Source organism: Piliocolobus tephrosceles, chromosome 10 (genome assembly GCF_002776525.5).
Source record: "Piliocolobus tephrosceles isolate RC106 chromosome 10, ASM277652v3, whole genome shotgun sequence".
Taxonomy (NCBI): domain Eukaryota; kingdom Metazoa; phylum Chordata; class Mammalia; order Primates; family Cercopithecidae; genus Piliocolobus; species Piliocolobus tephrosceles.
The window spans coordinates 40,770,709-40,796,648 of record NC_045443.1 but is presented as its reverse complement, the minus strand read 5'-3'; the positions used below and the strand labels follow the sequence as shown (position 1 = coordinate 40,796,648).

Genomic DNA, 25,940 nt, shown 5'->3' with positions numbered 1-25,940 from the left:
TAATTTAAATTCCTTTCTGGAAAAAAAATTATTTCTTGAATAAGCTCAAGAAATTAAATTCTCCTTGTAGATAGGTCCTAATTGTCAGCATAATAATTTTGGATGTCTCTATTCATGGATATCTCTAAAGTATAATCCCCCAAAAAGCTAGGATGCATTATTAAAACACATTAAAAAAAAAACTAGAATCATCCAAGCAAATGAAAGAGAGAGGTACTGGAAGAGTATAAACTGATATTCCAATGGAACCTAACTTTTATAAACCCTCATATAATACCTGAAGATTCTGTTTTAAACTAAAAAAAATTCTAAACTTATCAATTCTGATTTCAGAATTGCTCCTGAATTATGTTACTACCTAAAGAGTCTCAAAAACCTAATATTTATGTCTCACAGAAAAATTAAATTTATAACCAATGAAGTATATTAAATCATGTGCTCACAGAATAATTTGCTCTTTCTCACACATCCCTTAAATTGGGAATACTTACTGTTCTTCTGGAATCTACTAAGAAGAGCCTTCCTATAACAAAATAAATGAAGGAAGACTTACAAGTTGACTAAATGAAAGGGATAGTGGCATTCTATATAATATTTGTATTTGGCATTTTATTAGAGAATTATATAAAAAAGAAGCTGTTGAGTTGATCTCAAGACATGATTCTGATCATTTTTGTAAGCCATTCTAATATTTCTGTAACAAAAATTTCTGTGCTTGTCATTAGCAATCCCACCACTTCCAACATACACACAACATCATCCTCATCATCATCACCACCTATCAGAAGCTTGCATGCACAAATTGTTAAATATGTCCTTTTAAAAATGAACTATGAATAAATGCTAATTATTTGAGAACCAGGGCAGAAACATTTATCATATACCAAGCCAACAAGAACATCTATGTTTGCATTAAATTTTTAATTCTTTTCCATATCATTGCACGGCTGTGACTCTTTGGTACAAGTAGTCACAAGTGGGAGCTGAAGAGAAGACAACTGAAGTCTTACAGGAGGGAGTCAGAGAAAGTGCCACAGAGGAGATAATGCTTGAACTGATATTTGAAGGAAAATGGAAAACTAGCCAAAGTGACAAAGCAAAGAGGAGCATAATGGGCATGGGAGAGCACATAGGCAAAAAACACTGGGACATAAGATAACATGGCAGGTTTGAGAACCAGTAAATATTTCCCTGCAATATGCGGAATGTGAAAAATCAGGTTTGAGGCCGGGCACGGTGGCTCAAGCCTGTAATCCCAGCACTTTGGGAGGCCAAGATGGGCGGATCACGAGGTCAGGAGATAGAGACCATCCTGGCTAACACGGTGAAACCCCGTCTCTACTAAAAACTACAAAAAACTAGCCGGGCGAGGTGGCAGGCGCCTGTAGTCCCAGCTACTCAGGAGGCTGAGGCAGGAGAATGGCGTAAACCTGGGAGGCGGAGCTTGCAGTGAGCTGAGATCCGGCCACTGCACTCCAGCCTGGGTGACAGAGCAAGACTCCGTCTCAAAAAAAAAAAAAAAGAAAGAAAGAAAAATCAGGTTTGGAGTGAGGAAGGAGTAGATCATAAATAGCTTCGAGTATCAATCAAAGGAGTTTAGATTTTATTCTGTTGGTGGTTCTGCAGGTCAAAGTAACTCCATCTTAAATGCTAATCCATCATGTTGACTTCTGATCAACCCTAGTTCTGGGAAGGCCTCTAAGATTTTTACTTACCATGAATTCTTCCCTTAAGCAAATTCTCTGTGGTGTATAAGCCCTGGGTCTGGAGAATAACAGAGCAAGGATACATCACCTCACAGGTACCGAGATATGGCTTCTGTTAATAAGTCCCTATTAAATGTTGTTTCCTGTGAAAATGGATATGTCAGCCTCTTTCTTCAGGCTCTCAGCTTCCTCAGTCTTTGGGGATAGGTTTGCAAAGACCTACTTACCACAGAACAGTGACAGAAGCCATTTAGCAATATGGAAAAAATAATTCCACTAGCAAAATCCATAATGAACAAGAGGAGCAGATAACTATTTGGAGGAAATGATTAATAGTTCATGAAGTAAGGAAGAATCAATTGTCATGAGCAGAGACAGAAGAAGACAAGTTCAAAGTTTATTAGGAAATTTGATCAGAGAATGAGAGGGGACAAGTTTGGAGTTCATCAGGAAATTAAATCAAGAGTCCTCACCATTTACAGAAGGTTATGATTCCTTCTCTAATATTCCATAAAATTTCATAGGTTTTTTAGTAAGAGAAAAAGGAGAAGGAAATTGCCAAATAGAAGAAATCAAGCTGAGTATATCATATAATCTTTCCTACTGTAAGTAAAAAAAAAAAAAAATAGAACTCACTTCCATTATTTTAAAATAATTTGTACTCAATAAACCACTTGAAACCGAAAGTCCTTTTTCAGGGCTGATTACTTATATCACCAGTAAAATGTAAGCCATAACTGAAATGTGATTTTAGTATAAGAGATAAAAGTTTGCAACAGAATAATTTAACAAAATGTAGTGATTACAAAACCAAATGTCCTGTTTATAATTCACACCATTAGCTTAATGGTGTGATTCTCAATCAATCTTCCATATAGGCAGATGACTTTTCTCCAAACTGGATATTTTGGTCTAAATTTGCCTTAGCTTCCTCCGCTGAGAAAATTTTTTCGAATGGGATCCAAACACATCCAGCCATTGCTTATAACAGGTATCTATTGTTTTGTCTCCCCAGCACTCTCTATCCATTTTTGGAAAATGACCCACTCCCATTCACTATCCACCCTTATCCTCTTGTATCCATATAATTACTATGCAGGACATGATGCCTGTTTAATGTTTGGTAGATGATCCAACTAACATTGAGTTCCTAAATATTCTCTGTGTCAATGACCCATCTCTCTACTCTACTTTAGGACTCACTCTCTAAAGACCACACCCTACTTGGGAATCACTACTGAAGAATGGTTTACTTCTGTTACAACATGTCATGTGACCACACCCACCAATCTTTTCCTTTTTCTTACTCCCATCTCACCTGTTGAGCCTCATCCAAATCTTCAGGCACCTGCCCACTCCTCCCAGACTGTTACGGGAAGTCAGGGACCCTGAACAGAGGAACCGGCTGGAGCCACGGCAGAGGAACATAAATTGTGAGGATTTCATCTTAATATGGACATTTATCATTTCTCAAATAATACTTTTATAATTTCTTATGCCTGTCTTTAATCTCTTAATCCTGTTATCTTCGTAAGCTGAGGATGTACGTCACCTCAGGACCACTGTGATAATTGTGTTAACTGCACAAATTGATTGTAAAACATGTGTGTTTGAACAATATGAAATCAGTGCACCTTGAAAAAGAACAGAATAATAGCGATTTTTATGGAACAAGGGAAGACAACCATAAGGTCTGACTGCCTGCAGGGTTGGCAAAAAGAGCCATATTTTCTTCTTGTAGAGAGCCTATAAATGGATGTGCAAGTAGGAAACATATCGCTCAATTATTTTCCTAGCAAGAAATATTAATATTAATACCCTGGGGAAATAATGCATTCCCAGGGGGAGGTCTATAGATGGATGTTCTGGAAATGTCTGTCTTGTGCAGTTGAAATAAGGACTGAGATAAGCCCTGGTCTCCGGCAGAACCCTCAGGCTTACTAGGGTTGGGAAAACTCAACCCTGGTAAATTTGTGGTCAGACCGGTTCTCTGCTCTTGAACCCTGTTTTCTGTTAAGATGTTTATCAAGACAACGCACTGCTGAACATAGACCTTTATCAGTGGTTCTGTTTTTGCCCTTTGCCCTGTGACCTTTGTTGGACCTTTATCAGTGGTTCTGCTTTTGCCCTTTGCCATGTGATCTTTGTTAGGCCCTTATCAGTGGTTCTGCTTTTCATTCTTTGAAGCACGTGATCTTTGTACCTACTCTCTGTTCTTACACCCCCTCCCCTTTTGAAATCCTTAATAAAAACTTGCTGGTCTGAGAATCAGGTGGGCATCACAGTCCTACCAATATGTGATGTCACACCCAACTGTAAAATTCCTCTCTTTATACTGTCTCTCTTTATTTCTCAGCAGGCCAACACTTATGGAAAACAGAAAGAACCTACTTTAAAATATTGGGGGCGGGTTCCCCCAGTACCAGACCATCATCTCCCTCACCTGTTTTCCACGTCCAACCACAATCCCCTATCAGTCAAATGAATAATGCTTTTCCTGTAACTCTCCATTTATTTTCCATCCTTTGTTTCCAATACAGCAAGCCTGATCAGTCTCCACCCAGATGAATCATGCTCAAATTCTCTTCTGGATGACTGAACTCTCAAAAAGAACACTGCTCAACAATCCAGACTGGTATCATTCAAATTTATAGTGGCTAACAACCCTCATGATAATCATTTGTTCTGAGTCAGTACACTTCCCAACTCCTTAGGCCCACTGTTCCAAACCTTACCACTTCCTTAAACCGCCTGCATCATCAAGCCCCTCCATCTTTATCGTCAGATCTTCTTTTTCATAGTAAAACAGAGGTTATCAGATTAAAGAGATATCAGGTTATCAGGTTTAACAGACAGAAGAATATTCACCTTCCTGTTCCTATACCTCAAATATACCTAATGGAGTGCCCATCTTTATCTCACTCACGTCTATATTTGAGAAACCAGGGTCTCTCCTCTTTTCCTCTCCAAGCCACCATTTCTACCTGTGTCTTAAGTCTGAGACCACAGAAACCTTCAGAGATGCTGTCTTTCTTCTATATCTTTTTACCTCCACTTTAGCTCCTTCTCTCACGAATATGAGCAGATCAATTAATCTTATCCCCCAAATAAAACTATCTGCCCCACCACCAACAAAATGTTCCCTTGGCCCTTCTTCCATTTTTAGCACTTCTCCATTTCTTTCTTCTAGTTTCTCACCAAATGTCTAGAAACTATGTGCATCTATACATATGTGTGCATTTTATATATATAAGCACACAGACAATAAATATAAAATATGTGCATTTTATATATTTATATAAGAGAAACAGATGGCAATAGTTTAAGGAATAGAGAAATATATATATATATAATACTATGTGTATGTGTGTGTATAGATATTTATTTATTCCTTAAAACATTGCCATGGTTTCTAATCCAACCTCTAGACCAAAAATACCTTCAGTAAGTCACCTATTTATCTTATCACTGCTAAGTCCAAAGCTCTGTCATTAAATTCTCTTCCTAATTGACCCAACTACAGCATTCAAAACCACTTTCTTTTCCCCCATTGCATACAGAGTATACATTTATTTGTTTAGTCTTTCTCTCTCCTGTAGGAACTAAGTTTTTATGAGGGCAAAGACCTTACCGGCTTGATTCACTCTCTAGAATTGTGTCTGGCATGTTATAAGCGATGAACATTTATTGAATAAATATCACCTACCTCTAGGCAAAAATCGGTTAGTCAGAGGTGGGAACCACACCCTGAGACAACTTCACTCTCTTCACTGAGAGTTTAAACTTGAGACCAGGAAAGTCAACCCAGTCTCTCTAGGTAATAAAAATTCACCTTCAGTGTAAAAGGAGAATAAAGCAGATAATACACAGAAAGTGAGACAAATAGCATCCTAACAGATTTCAAGCCCTTGGTTTCATTTATCCCAATGTCCCTGTCACTTCATTCTATTTTTGGTCTCTGAAATATCCTAACACCCTTATAGTAAGTTACCTTTTTAACTTAAACAATTTAGTCTTTTCTTCTGTCATTATCAAGAGATTCCTTACTAATATACTATTCTTTGGTTGCATAGGTTCCAAAATAAACATCCTAAAGCCAATGTTCAAAAAAAAAAAAAGAAAGAGTAAAAGTTTACAGTTCCAACTCCCTGAATGAACAATATGTGTAAAATATATTTAACAAAAATGTGGTGTGATATGGAGTCATTTTCTTTATGATTTATAAACTCTCTGCCACACTTAGGTACTATTTACGGGAGGAAAAGCTATTTTCTTGTTCATATCTTCTCTAAAAGATTACGTATATATCACCATGGAACACTATGCAGTCATAAAAAAGGATGAGTTCATGTCCTTCACAGGGACATGGATGCAGCTGGAAACGATCATTCTGAGCAAACTACCACAAGGACAGAAAACCAAACACAGCATGTTCTCACTCATAGGTGGGAACTAAACAATGAGAACACTCGGACATGTGGCGGGGAACATCACACCCCAGGGCCTGTCATGGGGTTGGGGGCAGGGGGATGGACAGCATTAGGAGAAATACCTAATGTAAATGTTGAGTTAATGGGTGCAGCAAACCCACATGGCACATGTATACCTATATAACAAATTTGCACGTTGTGCACCTGTACCCTAGAACTTAAAAGTATAATTTTAAAAAATTTAAAAGTTTTAAACAAGTTTTCAAAACAAAGATTATATATTCATTTTATTCCTAATTTTTTTTTTTCTTTTTTTGAGACGGAGTCTCGCTCTGTCACCCAGGCTGTAGCGCAGTGGTACAATTTTGGCTCACTGCAACCTCTGCCTCCCACGTTCAAGCGATCCTCCTACCTCAGCCTCTCAAGTAGCTTGGATTACAAACATGCGCCGCCACACCGGGCTAATTTTTGTATTTTTAGTAGAGATGAGGTTTCACCATGTTGCCCAGGCTGATCTCGAACTTCTGACCTCAAGTGATCCGCCCACCTCGGCCACCCAAATTGGTGGGATTACCAGCGTGAGCCACCACACCTCCCCGAATGCTATTTTTTTGAAATGAATTTTGGTACTAATTTTACCTCGTGCTAATTTTCCTTAGACAGTAGGAAAAGTAAACCATTAACAGAGAGTAGTTGAAAAGTAAACCACTAACCGAGAGTAGTTGAAGAACCCAGTTACAACCACGCATAACAACTTTAAGGCAGGAGGACAAACTAAAATGTCTCCTACATTGGCATTTAGAAACAGTAAAGTTGTATCTTGGAAAACATAAATTAAATAATGAGCAATATTACATTTCATGGGTCATGGTACTTACCAAACAAACGCTGATGGAACAGAAATTTGCCAGCTATTAGTCCTGTGAGAATGGCAAGTAGCCATAGAAGCACCTTCAAAATCCTCCAGCCAACTCCTCTAGGGTATTTATTTGTAACAAATGAAAAACAGTTTCCAACAACAATAACATTGGCTTCTGTTTGGCTATGAGAAACTGGGTCCTCCGCAAATATTAAGAAGTTAAAGAAGATCACCAAGTAAGCCACAATCATGCGAGACCAGGGATGCTGGAAATAATAACGAAAGTCTTTACCCATTCTTCAAAACTCCCAGTTCGTACTTTACCTGTGTAAGAAAAGATATATAGGGTTAGAGCAGGAAAACAAGTAGTCTCTTCCTTCTTTTTATCAGTTCAGGTTTATAACAGTTTCATAAAAAGGTATTTGGAAAAGATGATATCTGTTCCTACTTATGGCTCCAAGACAAGTCCGAGAATGAGGAAAGCAAATATTGCCCCTTCCCTAACATCTAATCATACCTCTGATCATTTGGAGACTTGGGAAAGAAAAACAACGGAAAAGTAAGGAGAAACAAGGGGATGTGAGAGGGCAGAACACTGTCCAAAATTGGGATGGTGACCAAGATGACATGTAGAGGTCCTCCCAGGGGGAAACGCAGAGGTGGCACAACCACAGCTCATTGCAGCCTCCATCTCCTGGGCTCAAGTGATCCTCCCACCTCAGCCTCTCCAGTAGCTGTGACCACACGCATGTGCCACCACACCTGGTTAACTTTTGTATTTTCTGTAGAGACAGGGTTTCGCCATGTTGGTCGTGAACTTCTGGGCTCAAATGATCTGCCCACCTAAAGTTCCCAAAGCGCTGGGACTACAGGTGTGAGCCACCATACTTGGCCTCCTGTTTTTGATTATTACAAAATCAAAACAATATAGAGGTAAAATGAGCATATATTAACGAAAGTTAAACAATATTCTCTCCTTTGTCCAAATCCCTCTCCTCAGAGTTATGACTGCTTAAGAATTTGGTGTAATTACTTTCAGATCTTCTTCTAAACACTGACAAATGTATATACATGAATAAACTTTTATTAAAATGTCCATAGTCTAGTTATCAAATAATTTCAACAGAGAGTAAGTTCTGTGAAATAGCTACGTCTACAGCAGAGTAGTGGCCCACAGAAAGGACTGGGCAATCCTTTGCACTGGGTGAATGAGAAGAGGAAGATTTCACAGAAGATATCCCCACGTTTAAGGTTGGAGGATTAGCATAATTTTTTTTACTAGTGAAGAAGGGACGGATAGAAGGCAAGCCACTCTAGGCAGTGGCTACGGCACATCCAAAGGCACAGGGCACTGCAAAATATGTAATATGCCTACAGTAGTGGGTCCTAACCTGAATATGTGCACTGGAAGTACATAGCTATCTTAAAATGAAAATGTTCAGGCCCACCTCCAAAGTCTTGCTCAGTTCCTCCCTCTTCCCTCTTTGGAAACTAGCCTGCCCATAAAGAACACAAGCTGTAACTTCCACATGAAGAGATCTGTCTGGGTCCACCAGGGCTTATAAGTGGATGATTATGTCTATGTAGTTCTGGGGTTTGGCGTTCGTGAGCCCATTTGGCTCTCAGACTAAACTGTGTCTGTTTTTCAGCAACAACACTGATTAAATCTTAGCTATCAAAAATAATACACACAAAAATTTGACTGCCATCTGCCAATTCATTTTTCTTCTCTCCCAATTTGTTTAGAATTCAGAAAGGGAAGAGGGAGAAGAGGGTCCTTTACAAAGTCTACAGCAGTTTACATGCCAGGCTCTGTGCTGGATGTCTGCATGTATCATTGTGTCATTTTTGTCATAACAACCCCCTGAAATACTGTTATGATCATTCCTGCCACTTCATTTTACAGGGTGGAAATTGGGGCTGACACAGATTTTCTGATTTGCCCAAAGTCACCTAGCAGGAGAGCTCTGATCTGAGCCTCTGAAGCCGACCCCAGGTGCTGATCACTATTCTCTGCAGACAGCCAGATCAACTCCTTGCACTTTCCTTGCCTAGAGTACAGGCCTAGGTCCCAGTCCCAGGGATGCCATCCCTTGAATGTCTTCTGGAGACATGTTCTCCTCCAGACACAAATATAATAACTCTGTAATATCTACTTCTAACGCATAAAAAAAATTTGTGGGTGGGCATGTGTGCGTGTGTGTTTGGCAAAAAGAATCCTTTATAAACTCTGAACACTTGGTGGGGGGAGTATCCATTGATAAATACTCTCCCTTTATACATGACTGAAATCATAAAGACCATGCCACAAGCCTGAAGTAAGTCAATGGAAGATCTGAGATAGCCTCCAAGTCTCCCAAGTCCCAATCCAATATTCTGGGCTGATGAATGCCAATTCAATCCACAATCTTAGTTAATGAGGACTTGTCATGACTATTTTACAAAAGCAATATAAACAGGGAAAGGATTGGCAATAGAATTCAGCCAAGCAAACAGTCACTGTGCCTTGGATTCATAAGCCTTCTGAGCAATTTTAAGTCCCTTGTTATCTCTGTGAACACTCTGAAATCTATCCCCAGGGGCTGTAGCTTGGATCGCCTAGGAATGGTGACTATCTCAAGAGTCTTGTTTTTGTTTTTGTATTTTTCAATGTGAGGCTCATCACCTGCTATGGCAGCAGACACTTAAACATGTGACTCTCACACCAAAGACAGCAGAGCAAGTAGTGAAGAACAAAAATGAACTTTTATGCGTTTTCATGATATTTAATGTGTAAGAATGCCAGAATAGGTTGGTTTTCAACTCAACTTCACACAACACTTTTGGAAGTGTCCAAAGACCACCACTACAAGAAAAATTCATCACTGGTCACCAGTGAGTTATAAAAAAGAAATCGTTCCCATGTGCCCATCAGAACTAGAAAGGAGTATTATTTAAGAAGCTGTTATTACAGGTTGCTGTCACTGCTTTTGCCAGTGAAGAATTCTACCACCACCTCCCCCTCCCATCATGAACACACACAATTAAGGCAGTAGGAGTTAGAAATGCTACTGAAATAGCATTATTGTCATTCCTATCACTTCATTTTACAGAGAGGAAATTGAGGCTCACATGGACTTTGTAACTGGTCCAAAGTCACCTCTCAGAAGAGCTGTGATCTGAGCCTCTGAGGCTGACTCCAGGGCCTTATCACCATTTCCTGCAGATGGCCAGATCAACTCCAATACATACAATCTTGATTCTTTTTTAAAATACATGCATTTTGGAGGCTAGCACATACTTATTTTCTTGTTTTTAACTTGAGAATCTTGCTTCGTGGGCTATGTGATGTCCACATGCTCAAGTTAAACTAGAACATTCAAAAAATTTCAGAGACAGCTGTTTCTCTCCAGCATTTATATTATTTAGGGAAAGAGAACTATAGCATTGAGCAATAATCTTGCACTAGTACATGATTTTATTTAATTACCACAGTAATGCCATGAATGCTACTATCACTGCCACATTACAGGGAAGAAAACAAAGGCTCAGAGCAGTTGCTGCCTGTTTAATTTACATAGCAAGTAGAAACATCAGAGTTTGAATCCAGATCTACACCTAGCCCTTAATCTTTCTAATATACCACAAAGCTGGAAGTGTTTCTTCCAGTAAGATATTTCCCATCACAGTTACAGCTTATTCTGTATTTCCACTAACAGTTTCAACTAGCAGAACAAAACAGGACCCTATTATTGATCATTTAAGCTGGCTGAAATTTATTCTTGCCTCATAATTCTGAAGTTGAAGTGATATCTTCTAGAGGGTCCCAAATTTCAAACTCTTACATAATAATTTGAATTAAACCTCTGCTTATCCTCACTTCATGACTTCGTACACAGGCTGCAAATGTTTGCCTAGTCATCTCAGCCCTACTTTCTAGTTCCTTAGGTACCCCAACATTATCCAGAGAACCAAAGCTGTTTTTACCTCTGTAGTGCACATAAAACATCTTTACAATCAGTAAGATCATTTGGTGTATCTACTGTTAATTTAAATGCAGGCTTGAGGCTGTTCAAATGGACTATGTTATACAGGGCACATAGTCTGCAAAACCTTTCGATTTTTAAATTCATTTCTATAACCACAGATGAGAATGAGCTTTTATCTTAGCTCCTGGCTCATTATAGTGAAATTATCTGTGTATGTGTTTGTCTCCCTCACTTGATCATAAGCTCCTCAGAGAAGTGGCTGTTTACTGCCAGGGCACAGCACAATACTGGGCTCATATTGGGTGATCAGTAGGTATCTATTGGATGAGCTGAGTGGTACACTCACAAAGAGAAGCTCCCTCATTATTTAGGCGAGATGAGAAGAGGGTGGAGCAATCTGCCATTCAACTTCTGCTAAGGCAAACAAAGTGAAGAGGAGCAGTGGAGACCAAGGACTACATTGATGACCTGGCCAGTAACAATACTAATGCATCCCCACTCAACTCCCTCTCATTTCAGCACAAGGTGTTAAATTAATATTTCTAAGGCTAACATTTATTGAGCACATACTATATACCAGACACTATGCTGATGAGCTTTACCAGCATCTCTTAAATTTCATAGCAAACCAATGAAGAAAATATTATTTTCCCCATTTCACAAATATTGAAACTGAGACTTAGAGTTCAGTACCTTGTAAAAACTAACAAAATTAATTTATATCAGAGCTACAATTTAAACCCAAGCCACCTGGCTTCAACACTCCATGCAATGCCTCCCACACACAAGGACACAAATTCTAAAATCTTACCCTTTACATTAGTTAGAAAGTTTCTGATAATAAAGCCAACTGATATAAAAAAAAAAATTCACAGTACTTCTATTTTGTGCAAAGGCACAGAAGAAACTGCCTGGGACTGATGTAGAGATGTATCAGTAGTTGTGTGTGGCTGGAACACTGGGTGCTTGGCATTATCCTGTGAGAGTTAAGGATAATTTGGAGCCAATCCAACAAAGATTATCCAAAAGTGTTGGTCTGTATTTTACTGAAAATAGAGAATTATCAAAGGTTTCAGAGCGGAAGAGTGAGACAATCTTGTATATAAAAGGGATGATATACAGATTTGTTAACTCCATAACAACATTCATTCATTCATTTGTTCAATATTTACCACTTGCCTATTTTTTGCCAGACACAGGCCTATGTGCTAGGGTAACTAACAGACAAAGACCTGTTGCTTGCATCTGATAGTTTCTTTGAGGGAAACAGATATTAAACAGATAAAAATTAAACACAGTATTCAAGAAAGTTCACAGAGAAAATTAAAGCAAGGAAAAGTTAACAGGGAGTGTCAGGTGTGAGGGAAGTTGAAGACTTCATTATAAGGCGACATCAGAAGACAGGCACGAAAGAAGGGAGAGGAGTCAGCAGCTATCTGGGAAAATTGTGATCCAGATAGAGGGAACAAAAGTTGGAAAGGCTATTGTTGGGTGCAGGTTTAGAGCAAATTAAGGATCTTCAAGGAGGGCAGTATGACTGGATGGGGAGCAGGTGCAGGGGAGTATGAAAGAGATGAGGTACAGGAGGTAGCATCTGATCATTAGCAGGCCTTGAAGCCCTCCTATGTGGGCTTTCACCCTGAGTGGGATAGGAAGCAGAGGAGGGACACAATCTGACTTATATGTCAGAAGGGCCTGTTTCCTGATTGAAAATATTTTATAAGAAAGGAGGGCAAGGAACAGAAGCAGGGAAGCTACTGAAGAAGCCGTTGCCAAAGAGATGCAGCAACTTGGACCAAGCAGAGAGAAATTAAGGCAGTTTAAACAACTCTGGTTCTGGACACATCAAAAATAACTATTAAGATTTACTAATACATTGGATGTAGACGTGATCTAGGCAAAATCCAGAATGGAACTACCATTTCCTGAGATGGAAAATGCATTTCCTGAGATGAAGAGGGTTGCAGTAGATGTAGACAGCAAACTTGTAATTAACACTTTCTAGTGCTTTTAGGGGTTGAGCTCTTGGAAAGCACTTTCCATGTATTCTCTCAATTATTCCTGATACCAGCCATTTGAATTTACCAGTGAAGAAACAGAAATTCAGAGAGGTTATGATCTGTCCAGGATCATAAAGCTACTAGCTGACAGAAACAGGTACGACTACCTCTGTATAACCCCAAAGTTATTACTCTTAGTTACCATTGTGTGAAGTATAAAATACAGAATAAAATTTCAATGGGAACGAAGTAAAAGTGAAGTACTAAGTGATGACTTGCACCTAGTAGGCCTTCAATACATATTTGCTGATGGATGAATAAATGAATAAACAGATGTATGGATAACAGAAAACAGACCAGCCTGGGTGAGGGAAAAAAAAAAAAACTAGAAGACTCCATTCCAGAGAGAGTACAGTCTGGATAATACACATCCAAATCTGCAAAAGGAGAAATGGCACAAAGGTGAAAAACCAAATATATGGAATGTCCTCAAAGAGCTACAAACTTTCGAAAGCAATCTCAGGCGGCACAACATCATTTCTGTTTTTGTCTATTGGTGGTATGCGGATGTGGGGGTGGGGAAAGGCAGAGCTCACAACGAGTATGAAAAGTCTTATACTTACAACCTACCTGGTCTCACACACACATATGTACACACGCACACAGACCAGTCCTGAGGTAATGACAGGTCTTAGTATATTATCTTCAATTGTTAGATAAAAAGGCAAGAAAAGATTATATATACCATTTTACATAATGCAAGTGCCTAATACAGGTTTAAAAAAAAAAAACACAAATAGCAATAATAACAGAAATAAAGTTAGAACTTCTTACTTTTAGTCTAATACAAAAGACCACGGGGCTTTTAAATAAACAGCAACCTTTTAAGTCAATCAATAAAACCACCATAAGTGGTTCTGATAGATTCCAGGACAGTATTTGTGGTACCTTAGCTAATTTAGAGGTTTACATCTATAAATCACTTCCTAGACTTTCTCTTCACATTGTTTCAACCTTTAAGTGATTTTTCTTCCCTTGTTCCTATCCTGCAGTCCTTGGGTAAAGAAATTGCTTAATCAATGCAAGTTTTTAAAACAGCAACTCCAAAAGCAAAATAGGTCTACTGGTCCTCTGAACAGAGACAACTTTCCATTGAAATGGCAAAATATTTACGAGCCCTAGCACATTATAAAGTTAAAAAATAATCACTACTATATCCTTTAAAAATGTTTAGACCTCCTTTTCAGTGATTTGTTTGTAATAAAGAATTGCCAGCGGGGCGCAGTGGCTCACACCTGTAATCACCACATTTGGGGAGGCCAAGGTGGGCCGATCACAAGGTCAGGAGTTCGAGACCAGGCTGACCAACATGGTGAAACCCCACCTCTACTAAAAATACAAATATTAGCCAGGCGTGGTGGCGTACGCCTGTAATTCCAGCTACTCAGGAGGCTGAGGCAGGAGAATCCCTTGACCAGGGACGGCGAGGTTGCAGTGAGGTGAGATCACCGCACTGCACTCCAGCCTGGGTGACAGAGCTGGACTCCATGAAAGACAGAAAAGGAAAGAGAAGAAATTGCCATGGCCATATTCCAAACATAATGCCAAAGAAAAAAACATTTAATGAATTAAATAGAATTCATGTAAAAAGTGTATTTTTTAAAGACAGCTTAAAGAAGCATGGATAAAACTGACAAGAGCCAGTTTCTCATCACAGGGATGAGAGGGAGGGTGGAATAGGAGGGATAAATGCCTGAGACAAAATGTCAAAATCCATAATTACTTTTAAACCACGAAGACTGGGGGGATAAAAAAAGTATATCCATGGTCAAATGTCAATACTTTACAACAAAAAAATGAGGTTTACAGGGATTCAACTACTTTTATATTCAATAAATTGGAAGACCTCGTTTCTGAAGCCAAAACAAAAACCCTGTAGCTTCCTAGAAGTCCTTCCTTGGATTTCAGACTATACATCATTTATAATTAGGAGGCAATACATATCCTTATATTCAGCATACTTTTCCTCATGTTTTTTTCCTTTTTGGTTCCCGATAAGCATGTGATGTTTACTCCCCTCTCTCTGTCTCACACACACACCCACACACACACACACTTCATTGTTTCACAGACGGTAGAAAGCACTTGTGGGCCTGTGGCATTTTCAAAAATAGGAATAAAAAAATAATTTTATTTAGTCACGATGAAGTTAGCAAACACCCAAACACCCAAGTCTTTGTTTTTTTCCCCAAGAACAACACCTACGAACTGCAACCTGTTAATTTAATTAAGAAAAATAGGGCTTTTACTCAGTTCCTAGGCTAGGAATCGCTGAAGCAAGGAAAGTTCAAGGTCTGCTCTCCCACCGTATCTCGGCACCCTGGAGCCGGGAGTTTGAGGGCTCCCACCAAGAGCCTTTCGCCCAGGAGTCTCCACTGCCCTTAGTCAGAGGGCTGGCGCGTCCCCCTCCCTCCTTGACACTTCACCCTGCCTCTTTGGCTGCCATCCCCAGGAAGGCAGGAGCACAGGCGCCAGGGAATTTGGGGGCCGGGCCAGGGTTCCGCGGCTGCTTCCGCACTCGCGGGCAGGGACGAGGAGGCAGCCGGGCTGCGGGCGGCAGGGCCGGGAGGGCTGCGCTGCGGCTGGACCGAGCGGCGGGGGAGGCTCGCCTAACGCCCGGGCCCACGTACTCACCCGAAGGGTCGCGCGGAGCGCGGGGCGACTACACACGGGAGTCGCGGTCAAGCACAGCCCTCAGCGCGCCGGCGGCCTCGCTGGGAAGCGCGGCGAGACGGGCCCGCGGCGTAGCTGCCGCTGCTGCTGTCACGAAGCTATAAATACCGGCTCGGCCCACACCCGCCGCCGCCTACGCCGGGCGCCCTCCGCGCCGGTGCTTCACCGCGCCGCGCTCCAGCCGCAAAGTCCGCGGCCGCGGGTCGGGCCACGCGAGCGCAAGGGCACAGGCGCCGCGCGGGTGACCGCGATCATGCCAGCTGTGTGCAACCTCTGAAGCTGGAGGCATGGCCTTTCCCAGCCCCCGCCCTCCCGCCCGCACCACGGACTGACTCCAGCCCGCGGGCCGCGTGCGCCACGGGCCGGGCCGAGCCTGTCCGGGCCGGCCCACCTCTGCAGAGCTGCAGCTGCAGGCGGGGACGATTCAGGAACCTGGTGGGGGTTGGGGGGCGGCTGACAGAAAATCCACCATCCTGCAGGGAACCAGTGAGGGTCCCACTGGAATGTCCTCGAAGAGCTACAAACTTTCGAAAGCAATCTCAGGTCACAAAACGTGATTTCCGTTTTTGTCTGTTAGAGGTGTGGGGATGTGGGGGTGGGGAGAGGCAGAGCCCATGAATAGTATGAGAAGTCTTCTACTTACTTTCCAACCTGCCTAGTCTCACACACACACATGTGTACACACACATTCATACATACATAGAGATGCACAAACACACTCATGCATGCATATGTATACACACATAAGCACAAGTACACACATGCATACACACGTATACCTCAGCACACATACTCATGCACAATTTTTGAACTTTTTGCAGTCTGAGGCTCTCAGAAGGCTGTCATTCTATGGTACCTAAATGATACCGCTGCGGCATAGGGCAGGAAGACCCTTTGACTACATTTGACCAATTGCTCTCTTCCTGAGTGTAACCTCATTTCCTTCCACACCTAATAGCAGCTGCTACCTCAGTTTACCAGTTGCTGAAAATGTGTTAACAGCTGCTATCCAGCATGCTAATATTTCCTGGTAATGGAAGTTATCACCAGTGTATATAATCAAATGGAAAATAGGATAATTTCTGTATGCCCATATTAGCAAACTTATGAAGGAAGAGGTAGGCCCTCTCCTGGACTGGTAGCCTGATTCAGGAATGGGTTGGATGGCAAGAGGGAGAACTGAGGTGTCAGCAGACTTTAAGATGGGATGGAGAGAACCATGTCCAAGTGCCACAGGGTAGCTTATCTGCACAGGGATAATTGGGAATGCACTGTGATACTTCCCACTAATTTGACATTTTTCTAGCTTCCAAGAATGACCATGTATATATGGTTTTATATATATATATGCCTCTCATATATATCAGAGTGAACTCAATCCACTCCATAATCAATTGAACTACATGGGTGTCTACTAAAATGAACTTCAGTTCATCAGAACCGAAATATCATTCAGCAGCTTGTCTTCTGTCTCCTTAAGAAATGGAACCCCCACATCCCCACACCACTATATATAGTAGTCAATCATTTGTGGTCATTTTACGGAACTCTTAACTAGTAAGGTTCTCTTTTGTAATGCTTTAACAAGTTTTGCCAGAAAGAGTTGTTGCCTATGCAGCACTTTGTACATTTTACTATTACACTTTTGTTGTTCTTTTTTGCAACTTCTTTTTTCCCCCACTACGCTATGAACTCTTCAAGGGCAGAGACTAAATGTTACTCATCATTGTATCCTTAGTACCTAACATAGTAAGTTATAGTAATGGCTCATAGATACTGGATTAATTCCACATATTAGTCATTATATTCCACTGTGCTTTTATAACTGTAATTAATAGTATTCTTTAAAGAATTTTTAAACTGTTACACGTGGGTAACTGTTTAACAAGGGTTCCATATACTATATTTTCCTTGGATCTCCATTTAAAGCAAGGACTCTTCAATCAGTTAAAACTGAAAAATAGTAAAACTTCACAAATTACACAGAATACTGAGGTCTGTAATATACATCTTTTATTATTACTATTTTCTTTGAGACGTAGTCTTACTGTGTCCCCCAGAATGCAGTGCAGTGGCACAATTATAGCTTACTGCAGCCTTGACTTGCTGGGCTCCAGTGATCCTCCCACCTCAGCCTCCAGAGTAGCTGGAACGACAGGCACACACCACCACGCCTGGCTAATTTTTGTATTTTTTGTAGAGACAAGGTTTTGCCACATTGTCCAGGCTGGTCTCAAACTCCTGAGCTCAGGTGATCTGCGCACCTCATCCTCTCAAAGTGCTGAGGTTACAGGTGTGAGCCACCGTGCCCAGCCTTTTTTTTTTTTTTTTTTTAAGAGACAGAGTCTTGCTCTGTCTGTCACCCAGGCTGGCGCACAGTGGTGCAATCATAGCTCATTGCAACTTCAAACTCCTGGGCTCAAGCAATCCTGCTGACTCACCCTCCCAAGTAGCTGGGATCACAGGTGCACACCACCACACCTAGCTAATTTTTTAAATTCTGTAGAGACAGGGTCTACATTGCCCACCTGATTGTGAACTCCTGGCCTCAACCCATCCTTCAGCCTCGGCCTCCCAAAGTGCTGGGATTTTAGGGTGAGCCAGAGCACCCAGTTAAGGTGTGTAATCTATAACCCCCTGTCACCTCCAGACAAAACAAAATAAAGGAAAAGAGGAGGCACTTTCCCTTTCATTGAGAAAGAGACTGAAAAAAAACATTGTATTTCAGGGGATAGTGGGATAAAAATCATTCAGTAGCTTGTCGTCTGTCTCCTTAAGAAATAGAACTCAATCCACTCCATAATCAATTGAAGTACATGGGTGTCTACTAAAATGAACTTCAGTTCATCAAAACCGAAATGTCCGGCATCACTTACATGGAACTTGTTAGCCTACCTTTAGACCTTTAGATCTCTCTTCATATAATAATAATTTTAAGAATAAGCTTTACCAGTGCTTACTATTTATTGTTGAGAAGCCTCAGGGCTTAGAGAATATAGTTCTCCAGGACCACTTTAAGGCAAAATACTGAAATGGGCAAGGCTTGTTTTCAGCATCAATGTTCCCTTTTTACCACTGACCAAGAAGCCTGTGCTCTTTGTCTTGGTAGCCAGCCATGATCTACAGCTCAGCCCTATTTCAGAACCGGACAGAGGAATAGCCTCTCAGCTTGGTCACAATAACAATTAGTGACAAAAGTTCAACTTATTGAAGGCTTATTGTATACCAAACTCATTACATGTATTAAAGACATGTGAGATAGCTGCTAAACACAGAGTATCCCTCTCTACATTTACCTTTGAGGAGACAGGCATACCGAGATTGAGTAATTCATTCAAGATATCACAAGTAGCATAGTGGTAGAGTAAGGATCAGAAGCCACGTAAAGTGGCTTGTCAGCCCACGTTTTAACCTCTCATCTTATATAATACTTCTTCTCCATATAAGAGGAAAGAGATGTGGGTTTTCTAGTTAGGAGACCTGAGATAATGAATATTGGTATACATTCTGGCTCCACCGCTTACTAGCTATAAACTTATACAAATTGCTACTAAAAAATTACAGTAGGAATCCCCAGATCTTCCCTCTTCACCACTGAAGTGGTGAGATGTTAGATCTGGATGTGGACTTAGGAGCTCAAAGTAGGTCACTGAAATCTGTTCACAGACAGATCCCACTCAGGATTTCAGCTACTGTTCTCCCTGTTCTTCAGTCTCCTTCCATCCCAATCACTACCACATAGACCTATTAGGGACTTTAAATGACCCAATGTCTATAAAACACCTGTAGTGTCTGCCATGTAATAGGTAGTCAATAAAGGCCATTCTTCTTTCCCATCAAACATTACCGTTCTATGAAAACTTTCTTCTAGGTCAAAAATCAATTGGCCCAGTAGCCAGGTGGTGATTGCTTACTCATACAGAGTTAACCACTTCTTCAGTGTTGGTCAGCAGTGATTTTCAAACGGTATAGATAGAAGTTCCAAAAAGAAACCAAGATAATACGGCATAAATCTCCCACTCCCTCATCCATATTTTAGCCCAAACAACTCCATTTCTTTTATATGCAGGAGTTTAGCCAATTGGCCACAGTTTCAGACTGTCAGGGTAACAATAGAAATAGTTTTTGAAAACTCTCAGATCACACTGGTCAATCATCTACCTACTCACCTCCACATCTGAAGCCAACCCTGCAAATAGGCTTAAAATGTGTGTTGTTTACATACCATTCCTTTGTAAAATCTGATCCAAGAGTTAAAAAATCAGAACTAAGGCCAGGCTCAGTGGCTCACGCCTATAATGCCAGTACTTTGAAAAGCTGAGGTGGGCAGATCACAAGGTCAGGAGTTCGAGACCAGTCTGGCCAATATGGTGAAACCCCATCTCTACCGAAAATACGAAAATTAGCCAGGTGTGGTGGTGCGCGCCTATAGTCCCAGCTACTTGAGAGGCTGAGGCAGAAAAATCACTTGAACCCGGGAGGTGGAGATTGCAGTGAACCAAGATTGTGCCACTGCACTCCAGCCTTGGTGACAGAGTGAGACTCAGTCTCAAAAAAAAAAAAAAGAATCAGAAGTAACCACATGAGGCATGATGTTTTTCCATTCACCTCGCATGTCCCAGTACCTCAATAATACAGTTTACTCTTGATTTAAAAGAAAAAGAAAAAGACAAGATCATTGCTTAATGTACATTTCAAAAATTGATGAGAGCTTTCATTATGAACCAATTTATCCTGTCTAAATGGCATTTTGAAAGCCAGGGGAAAGTATAGGTGTAATCATCAGTAACCTCTACCAAGTCAATTGGGAAATGTTTTTGTCAGTGATTAGATGGACTCTAAGCAAAACTTTTTAACTTCCAATAGGTCAGTCAGGATGATGCTAATTATATGCTCTGAATATAAGCAGCATAATTTCCTTATTGCCAAAGAGGCAAGAATAGAAATTTGCCCACCAAACACAGACAAATTATGATCCATAATTTTCTTTGGTATTTAAAGGGCAGTGACTCTACTGCTAGGATTTTCCTCAACAGTCCTAATTTCAAGTGTTCATTCCCATTAAGCCCAATGCATGCTGATATATTTTAAGCCCCATATCCTGAATTTTGCTTGTGAAAAGATGGCCATCACATGTCTGCTGCTTGGAATACTAGAACCTGTGCTCTGAAATCCTCATGATGATGCCAACTAGTTGTAATATGATATCAAGAAAATTAAGCTGCTTTGCATGTCTTAGAGGGATTAAAAATGAATGTTACACTTTTAGCATTTGGTCTGGTACATATTAAATTTTCCATAAATGTCGGCTCTTTTTGTTATCATTATTATTCATTTCACCCCTGGCCTACTTATATTCTTCATGTCCCATAGAGTTTCTTTTACTGAAGAACTGGTTCACCTAGCCTTGGCTTAACCCTGTAAATGACTGGGCGAAGGTACTTTTCTAAACAGTTTTTTGTTGTTGTTGTTGTTGTTTCTTTTGAGACAAGAGTCTCACTGTGTTGCCCAGGCTGTAGTGCAGTGGCATGATCTCGGCTCACTGCAACCTCCGCCTCCCGGGTTCAAGCGATTCTCCTACCTCAGCCTCCTGAGTAGCTGCAATTACAGGTGTGCACCACCACGCTCAGCTAATTTTTTTTGTATTTTTAGTAGAGACGGGGTTTTACCATGTTGCTCAGGCTGGTCTTGAACTCCTGACCTCGTGATCCGCCCACCTCAGCCTCCCAAAGTGCTGGGATTACAGGGGTGATCCACCACGCCTGGCTCTAAACAGTTTTCAAAGCAAAGGAGTCATGCAAACAGAGGGTGGGCTAGCAGTCACACCAGAAATACAGCTGTTACTTGCCTGGTAGGGTGGGCAGCATCACCCCTGATTCATACACAGGGCTGTCCTGCAGAATCTATATAAATGCAGCAGTTTCTTCAAAGGGCCATTCCCATTACCTTGACAGAGAGGGGCAATTGTGCTGCTGTCCTGCCCACCTACAGTTCATTTTTCTTTTTTTTTTTTGAGACAGAGTCCGGCTTTGTCACATAGGCTGGAGTACAGTGGCACAATCTCAGCTCACTGCAACGTCTGCCTCCCGGGTTCAAACGATTCTTCTGCCTCAGCCTCCAGAGTAGCTAGGACTATCGGCACGTACCACCACGCCTGGCTAATTTTTGTATTTTTGGTAGAGACGGGGTTTCACCATGTTGGTCAGGCTGGTCTTGAACTCTTGACCTCGTGATCCACCCGCCTCAGTCTCCCAAAGTGCTGGGATTACAGGCGTGAGCCACTGTTCCTTTTACTACCTCTTGCTTTCTCCTCTGCCCCGTGCTGACTCCCACATACACAGAGGCTCCCACTTCCAGTGTGCAGTGCTTAAATGACCTCATAAACAGGAATGTGACTGCTAGTTTTAAATGGCAAATTTGCCTTTGGGGAGTTTTGAGCTGACATTCCCTTTCTTTGTGGTTCAAAAACAAATGATCTTTTTCTTTCTTCAAAACTGTGTTTTTCTTCAAAACAGACCTCAGACAACTTTGATAGACCTAGCTCAAGGTAGAAGGGAGGCTTAATCTGGGGGAACACAATAATATACTGGCTTTCGAGAGCTCTTGACTTCATTGGTAGCTCTTGTATTTGGTAAAGTACCAAATACACCACCCAATCAATAAACATCTCCAAGCAACTAGTCTATCAAGCACTTCAAAATGTTGAGGTTTGTAATATAAATACATTGTGTCTATTTCCTTACGGAACTCCTCATGTAAGTGAGAAGACAATAGGTGGCTTATGATCACCATAAATAGTAATACAAGGTTACACATGATCAGGGCTAAATGCATTGTACTGACCATAAAAGCTACAGAAATCTGAAATGGAAAAATAAAACTATCCCTAAGAATTGCTGTAGAAAGCCAGACAGAAGAAGTTTGAGGCAAACATTGAAGGATAAGGAGAATTTAGATACACAGAAAAGGGGGAAGAAAGAAATTCCAGGCAATGGGGAGCAGCACAGAAACAGTAATGATAGCTGGATACAGTGGCATGCCTTTATAGTCCCAGCTACTTAGGAGGCTGAGGCAGGAGAAAGGCTTGAGCTCAGAAGTTGAGACCAACCTGGGCAACAAAATAGCAAGATCCTGTCTCTTTAAAAAACAAAAACAAAAAACCCAATGCCCAAGGCTCTAATTACCAAAAGGCTCTCAATAAATAAGTGCTGAAGCAAGGGAGAAAGACAGCGAAAGGGTAAGAAAGGAGGGAAAGATGAAGAAAAAAAGCCAGAAGGAGCCAGAATGTTGTGGTCCATTCACAAGAGCAGGGACTCATGGGAGATAGTGAAATACATCATTTGTAGTAGTAGGAAAAATCAGATTGTTGAGGATGGACTTCTCATGTCCAGCCATTTTATCACTAAGGGGATGGGGGCAGGGACTCAGGATAGAGGAGGATAAAATGGAAGTGAAGAGAAATAATTGGCACCAGGAATTTTAAATAATAAGAAACAAAAATTATTTATTTGTTTCATGACAAGGATTATGAGTACCAGTTGCCATGAAATGAAACAGTAAGAGTCATCCTCTCCCCATGGACTGGAAGGGCTAGTCTCTCTGCCTCTCTCACAGGTTAAGGGGAGCAACCCCTACCCCCAGTATTTCATATGAAGGAATAAGGTAGGGGCCTAGAATGCCTTCTTCCAATGAGCTACCTGAGACGTGTCTGAGGCCCTTCCTCCATCATAGCTGCTGAGCCCTGAGGCCTGGCTGGCCCCTTCTTCTGAGTTTTAGGATGCCATTAAAGACCTGAATCTCACAGAGTACATTATCTGCTCATAGTGAGCACTAATACGCATTAGGTATTAAAATAATACTTCAAAATATTGTAGACTAAGGTACAATTCCCATATCCTCCTTTTCTCAAGTTAGCATGTATCTCCTATTCTCACTGTGTTCATTTTCCAGGCTACCCTAACAAATTACCACAAACTTGTTGGTTTAAAAAAACAGAAATTTATTTTCTCACAGTTCTAGGGACTAGAAGTGTAAAATTATCTGTGCCAGCAGGATGACATTCCCTCCAAAGGTTGTAGAAGAGAATCCTTCCTTGTCTTTTGCAGCTTCTGGTGGTTCCTGGTGTTCCTTGACTTGCAGATGCATCACTCCAATTTGTGCCTCCATCTTCACGTATCCTCTCTTCTGTGTCTGTGTGTTCAAATTTTTAACTTCTCTTAGAAAGGCACATTTTTGGGTTTAGGGCTCACTCCAAATCCAGGATGATTTCTTCTTGAGATTTTAACTAATTACATCTGCAAAGACCCTATTTCCAAATAAGATCACATTCTGAGGTTCCAGTTAGACATGAATTTTGGGTGAGGGGCAGGACACTATTCAGCCCACTACATCACATTTTTAAATAAGCAACTATCCCTCATCTATATGTCGTAATTTTACTTACAATACCTGGTCATTTCTTCAATATGGAGTAAAAATATATGAAAGAAGTCTAAAAATACATAAAAGAAGTAATTTACTTAATGATAAAGATAATGTGTTTTTGTAAATCTCCCCCCAAACAATGTTATTTACATCTCTCACATTTACTCCAGCAATGTACAGCACTGGGTTTTTATTTTGCTTCTATCTGCTGAGGTGTGTTAGGCCTCTGAATGTCAAAGTATTGCATGTTAATTATGCTACCATTCCAAAATGTAAAATCATCATTTTCAGGAAGCTCTTCTGTGTCAGGCACTTCAGTGTTCTGCTAGTTTGGTGGTGAGAAAGATAAAGCTCAAGGCTCAAACAGCTTATTCTAACCAGTGAACAGACAATAGATACAAAACATATAATAATGTAATGTTAGGCTATGAAAGGTGCTATTAAGAAAAATAGGTAGAATCAGAGCATCAAGAAGGATGTGGGTGACAATTTTAGAAAGGGTGGTCAGGGCAGATTTCCTTTGAGGTGACATTTATGCAGAATAATTAAGCGACCTCCTTGCTACTTAAGTCTATTTTCCATCTGTTTCTTCCATTGCATTCTTACTAGAGGCAATAAGTAGTCCATGTACTAGATTAAATGTATTTTTTTCTATATTTGAATATAACTCAAATAACCATGTTTAGTAATATAAACTCAGTCCTTTATGTCAAAAGGGTATTTTGGTCATTACATCGCCAACCAACCATAGACTAATACATCTGTGATGTATTCCTTCATAGTCACTGCATTCCAGGCACTATTCTAGGGGCAGGCAGATACAGAAATGATCAACACAGACAAAAATCCCCAGTATCAAGCAACTCTATTAGAATGAGGCTTGTGCTGGGCGCAGTGGCTCACGCCTGTAATCCCAGCACTTTGGGAGGCCGAGGTGGGTGGATCACGAGGTCAGGATATCAAAACCATCCTGGCTAACATGGTGAAACCCCATCTCTACTAAAAACACAAAAAATTAGCCAGGCGTTGTGGTGGGCGCCTGTAGTCCCAGCTACTCAGGAGGCTGAGGCAGGCGAATGGCGTGAACCCAGGAGGCAGAGCTTGCAGTGAGCCGAGATTGCGCCACTGCACTCCAGCCTGAGCAACAGAGCCAGACTCCATGTCAAAAAAAAAAAAAAAAAAAAAGAATGAGGCTTGCATTCCAGCATTAGATGTGAAGAGAGAAAACCGAGTTTTGGAGTTTTGCTCCCCAGCTCTCTTACTCCTCTCTTACACTTAGTACATCACTTTTTAGTTGTAGGCCTCAGTTTCTAAGTCTATAAAGTAAGGAAATTGGACTAGACAATCTCTGAATTTTCTTCTTACCCTTGCACTCTATTGTTTTAAGGTAGGCAGCAACCCAGTTTACAATAGCTAGCCAGATATGTTAAATAGCTTCCAATTTAGGCAGCCACGAATATCCCTGGAATTATGAGCAGAAAACAGTAGCAGGAATCCCCAACTCTAGAGTCCATAGATAGGTGGGTGGTCTCATTGTGGGAAAAAGGTGACATTATCTATTTGAAGCAGCAGTCCCAGCTGGCAATTGGAAATATGGGGAGTAGATCTAGCCTCAGGGGGGTGCTGAGCTGCCAAAAACTTGGACAGAGAATTCAGTGGCTTCAAGAAAAGATTAAATTAATACATGTGAAACACTTAGAAGAGTGCCTGGCATAGAGTAAACCTCAATAAATAAAGCTGTTGCTATGATTGTCTTGTCCCAGAACTGGATTACCCTTAGAAAGCCAAGGTAGACTCACTGAGCGGCCATGGCTAAGCCT

General features: G+C 41.0%; 1 protein-coding gene across 4 annotated transcripts in view; it reads right to left on the bottom strand.

Moving 5' to 3' along the window:
• The window catches only part of TMEM117 (transmembrane protein 117), a 562,924-nt gene extending 546,931 nt beyond the window's left edge, over positions 1-15,993 (bottom strand). For 3 of the 4 annotated variants that reach the window (XM_026454634.1, XM_026454635.1, XM_023182825.1), the window contains exons 1-2: positions 15,658-15,993; positions 7,015-7,319 (exon numbers count right to left, since the gene is read on the bottom strand). In XM_026454634.1, coding sequence (XP_026310419.1) covers positions 7,015-7,079 — 65 coding nt within the window. In that variant the 5' untranslated portion in view covers positions 7,080-7,319; positions 15,658-15,993. The remainder of the gene's footprint in view (positions 1-7,014; positions 7,320-15,657) is intronic. The other variant, XM_026454633.2, reaches the window with a different exon arrangement.
• Positions 15,994-25,940: the final 9,947 nt, after the last annotated feature.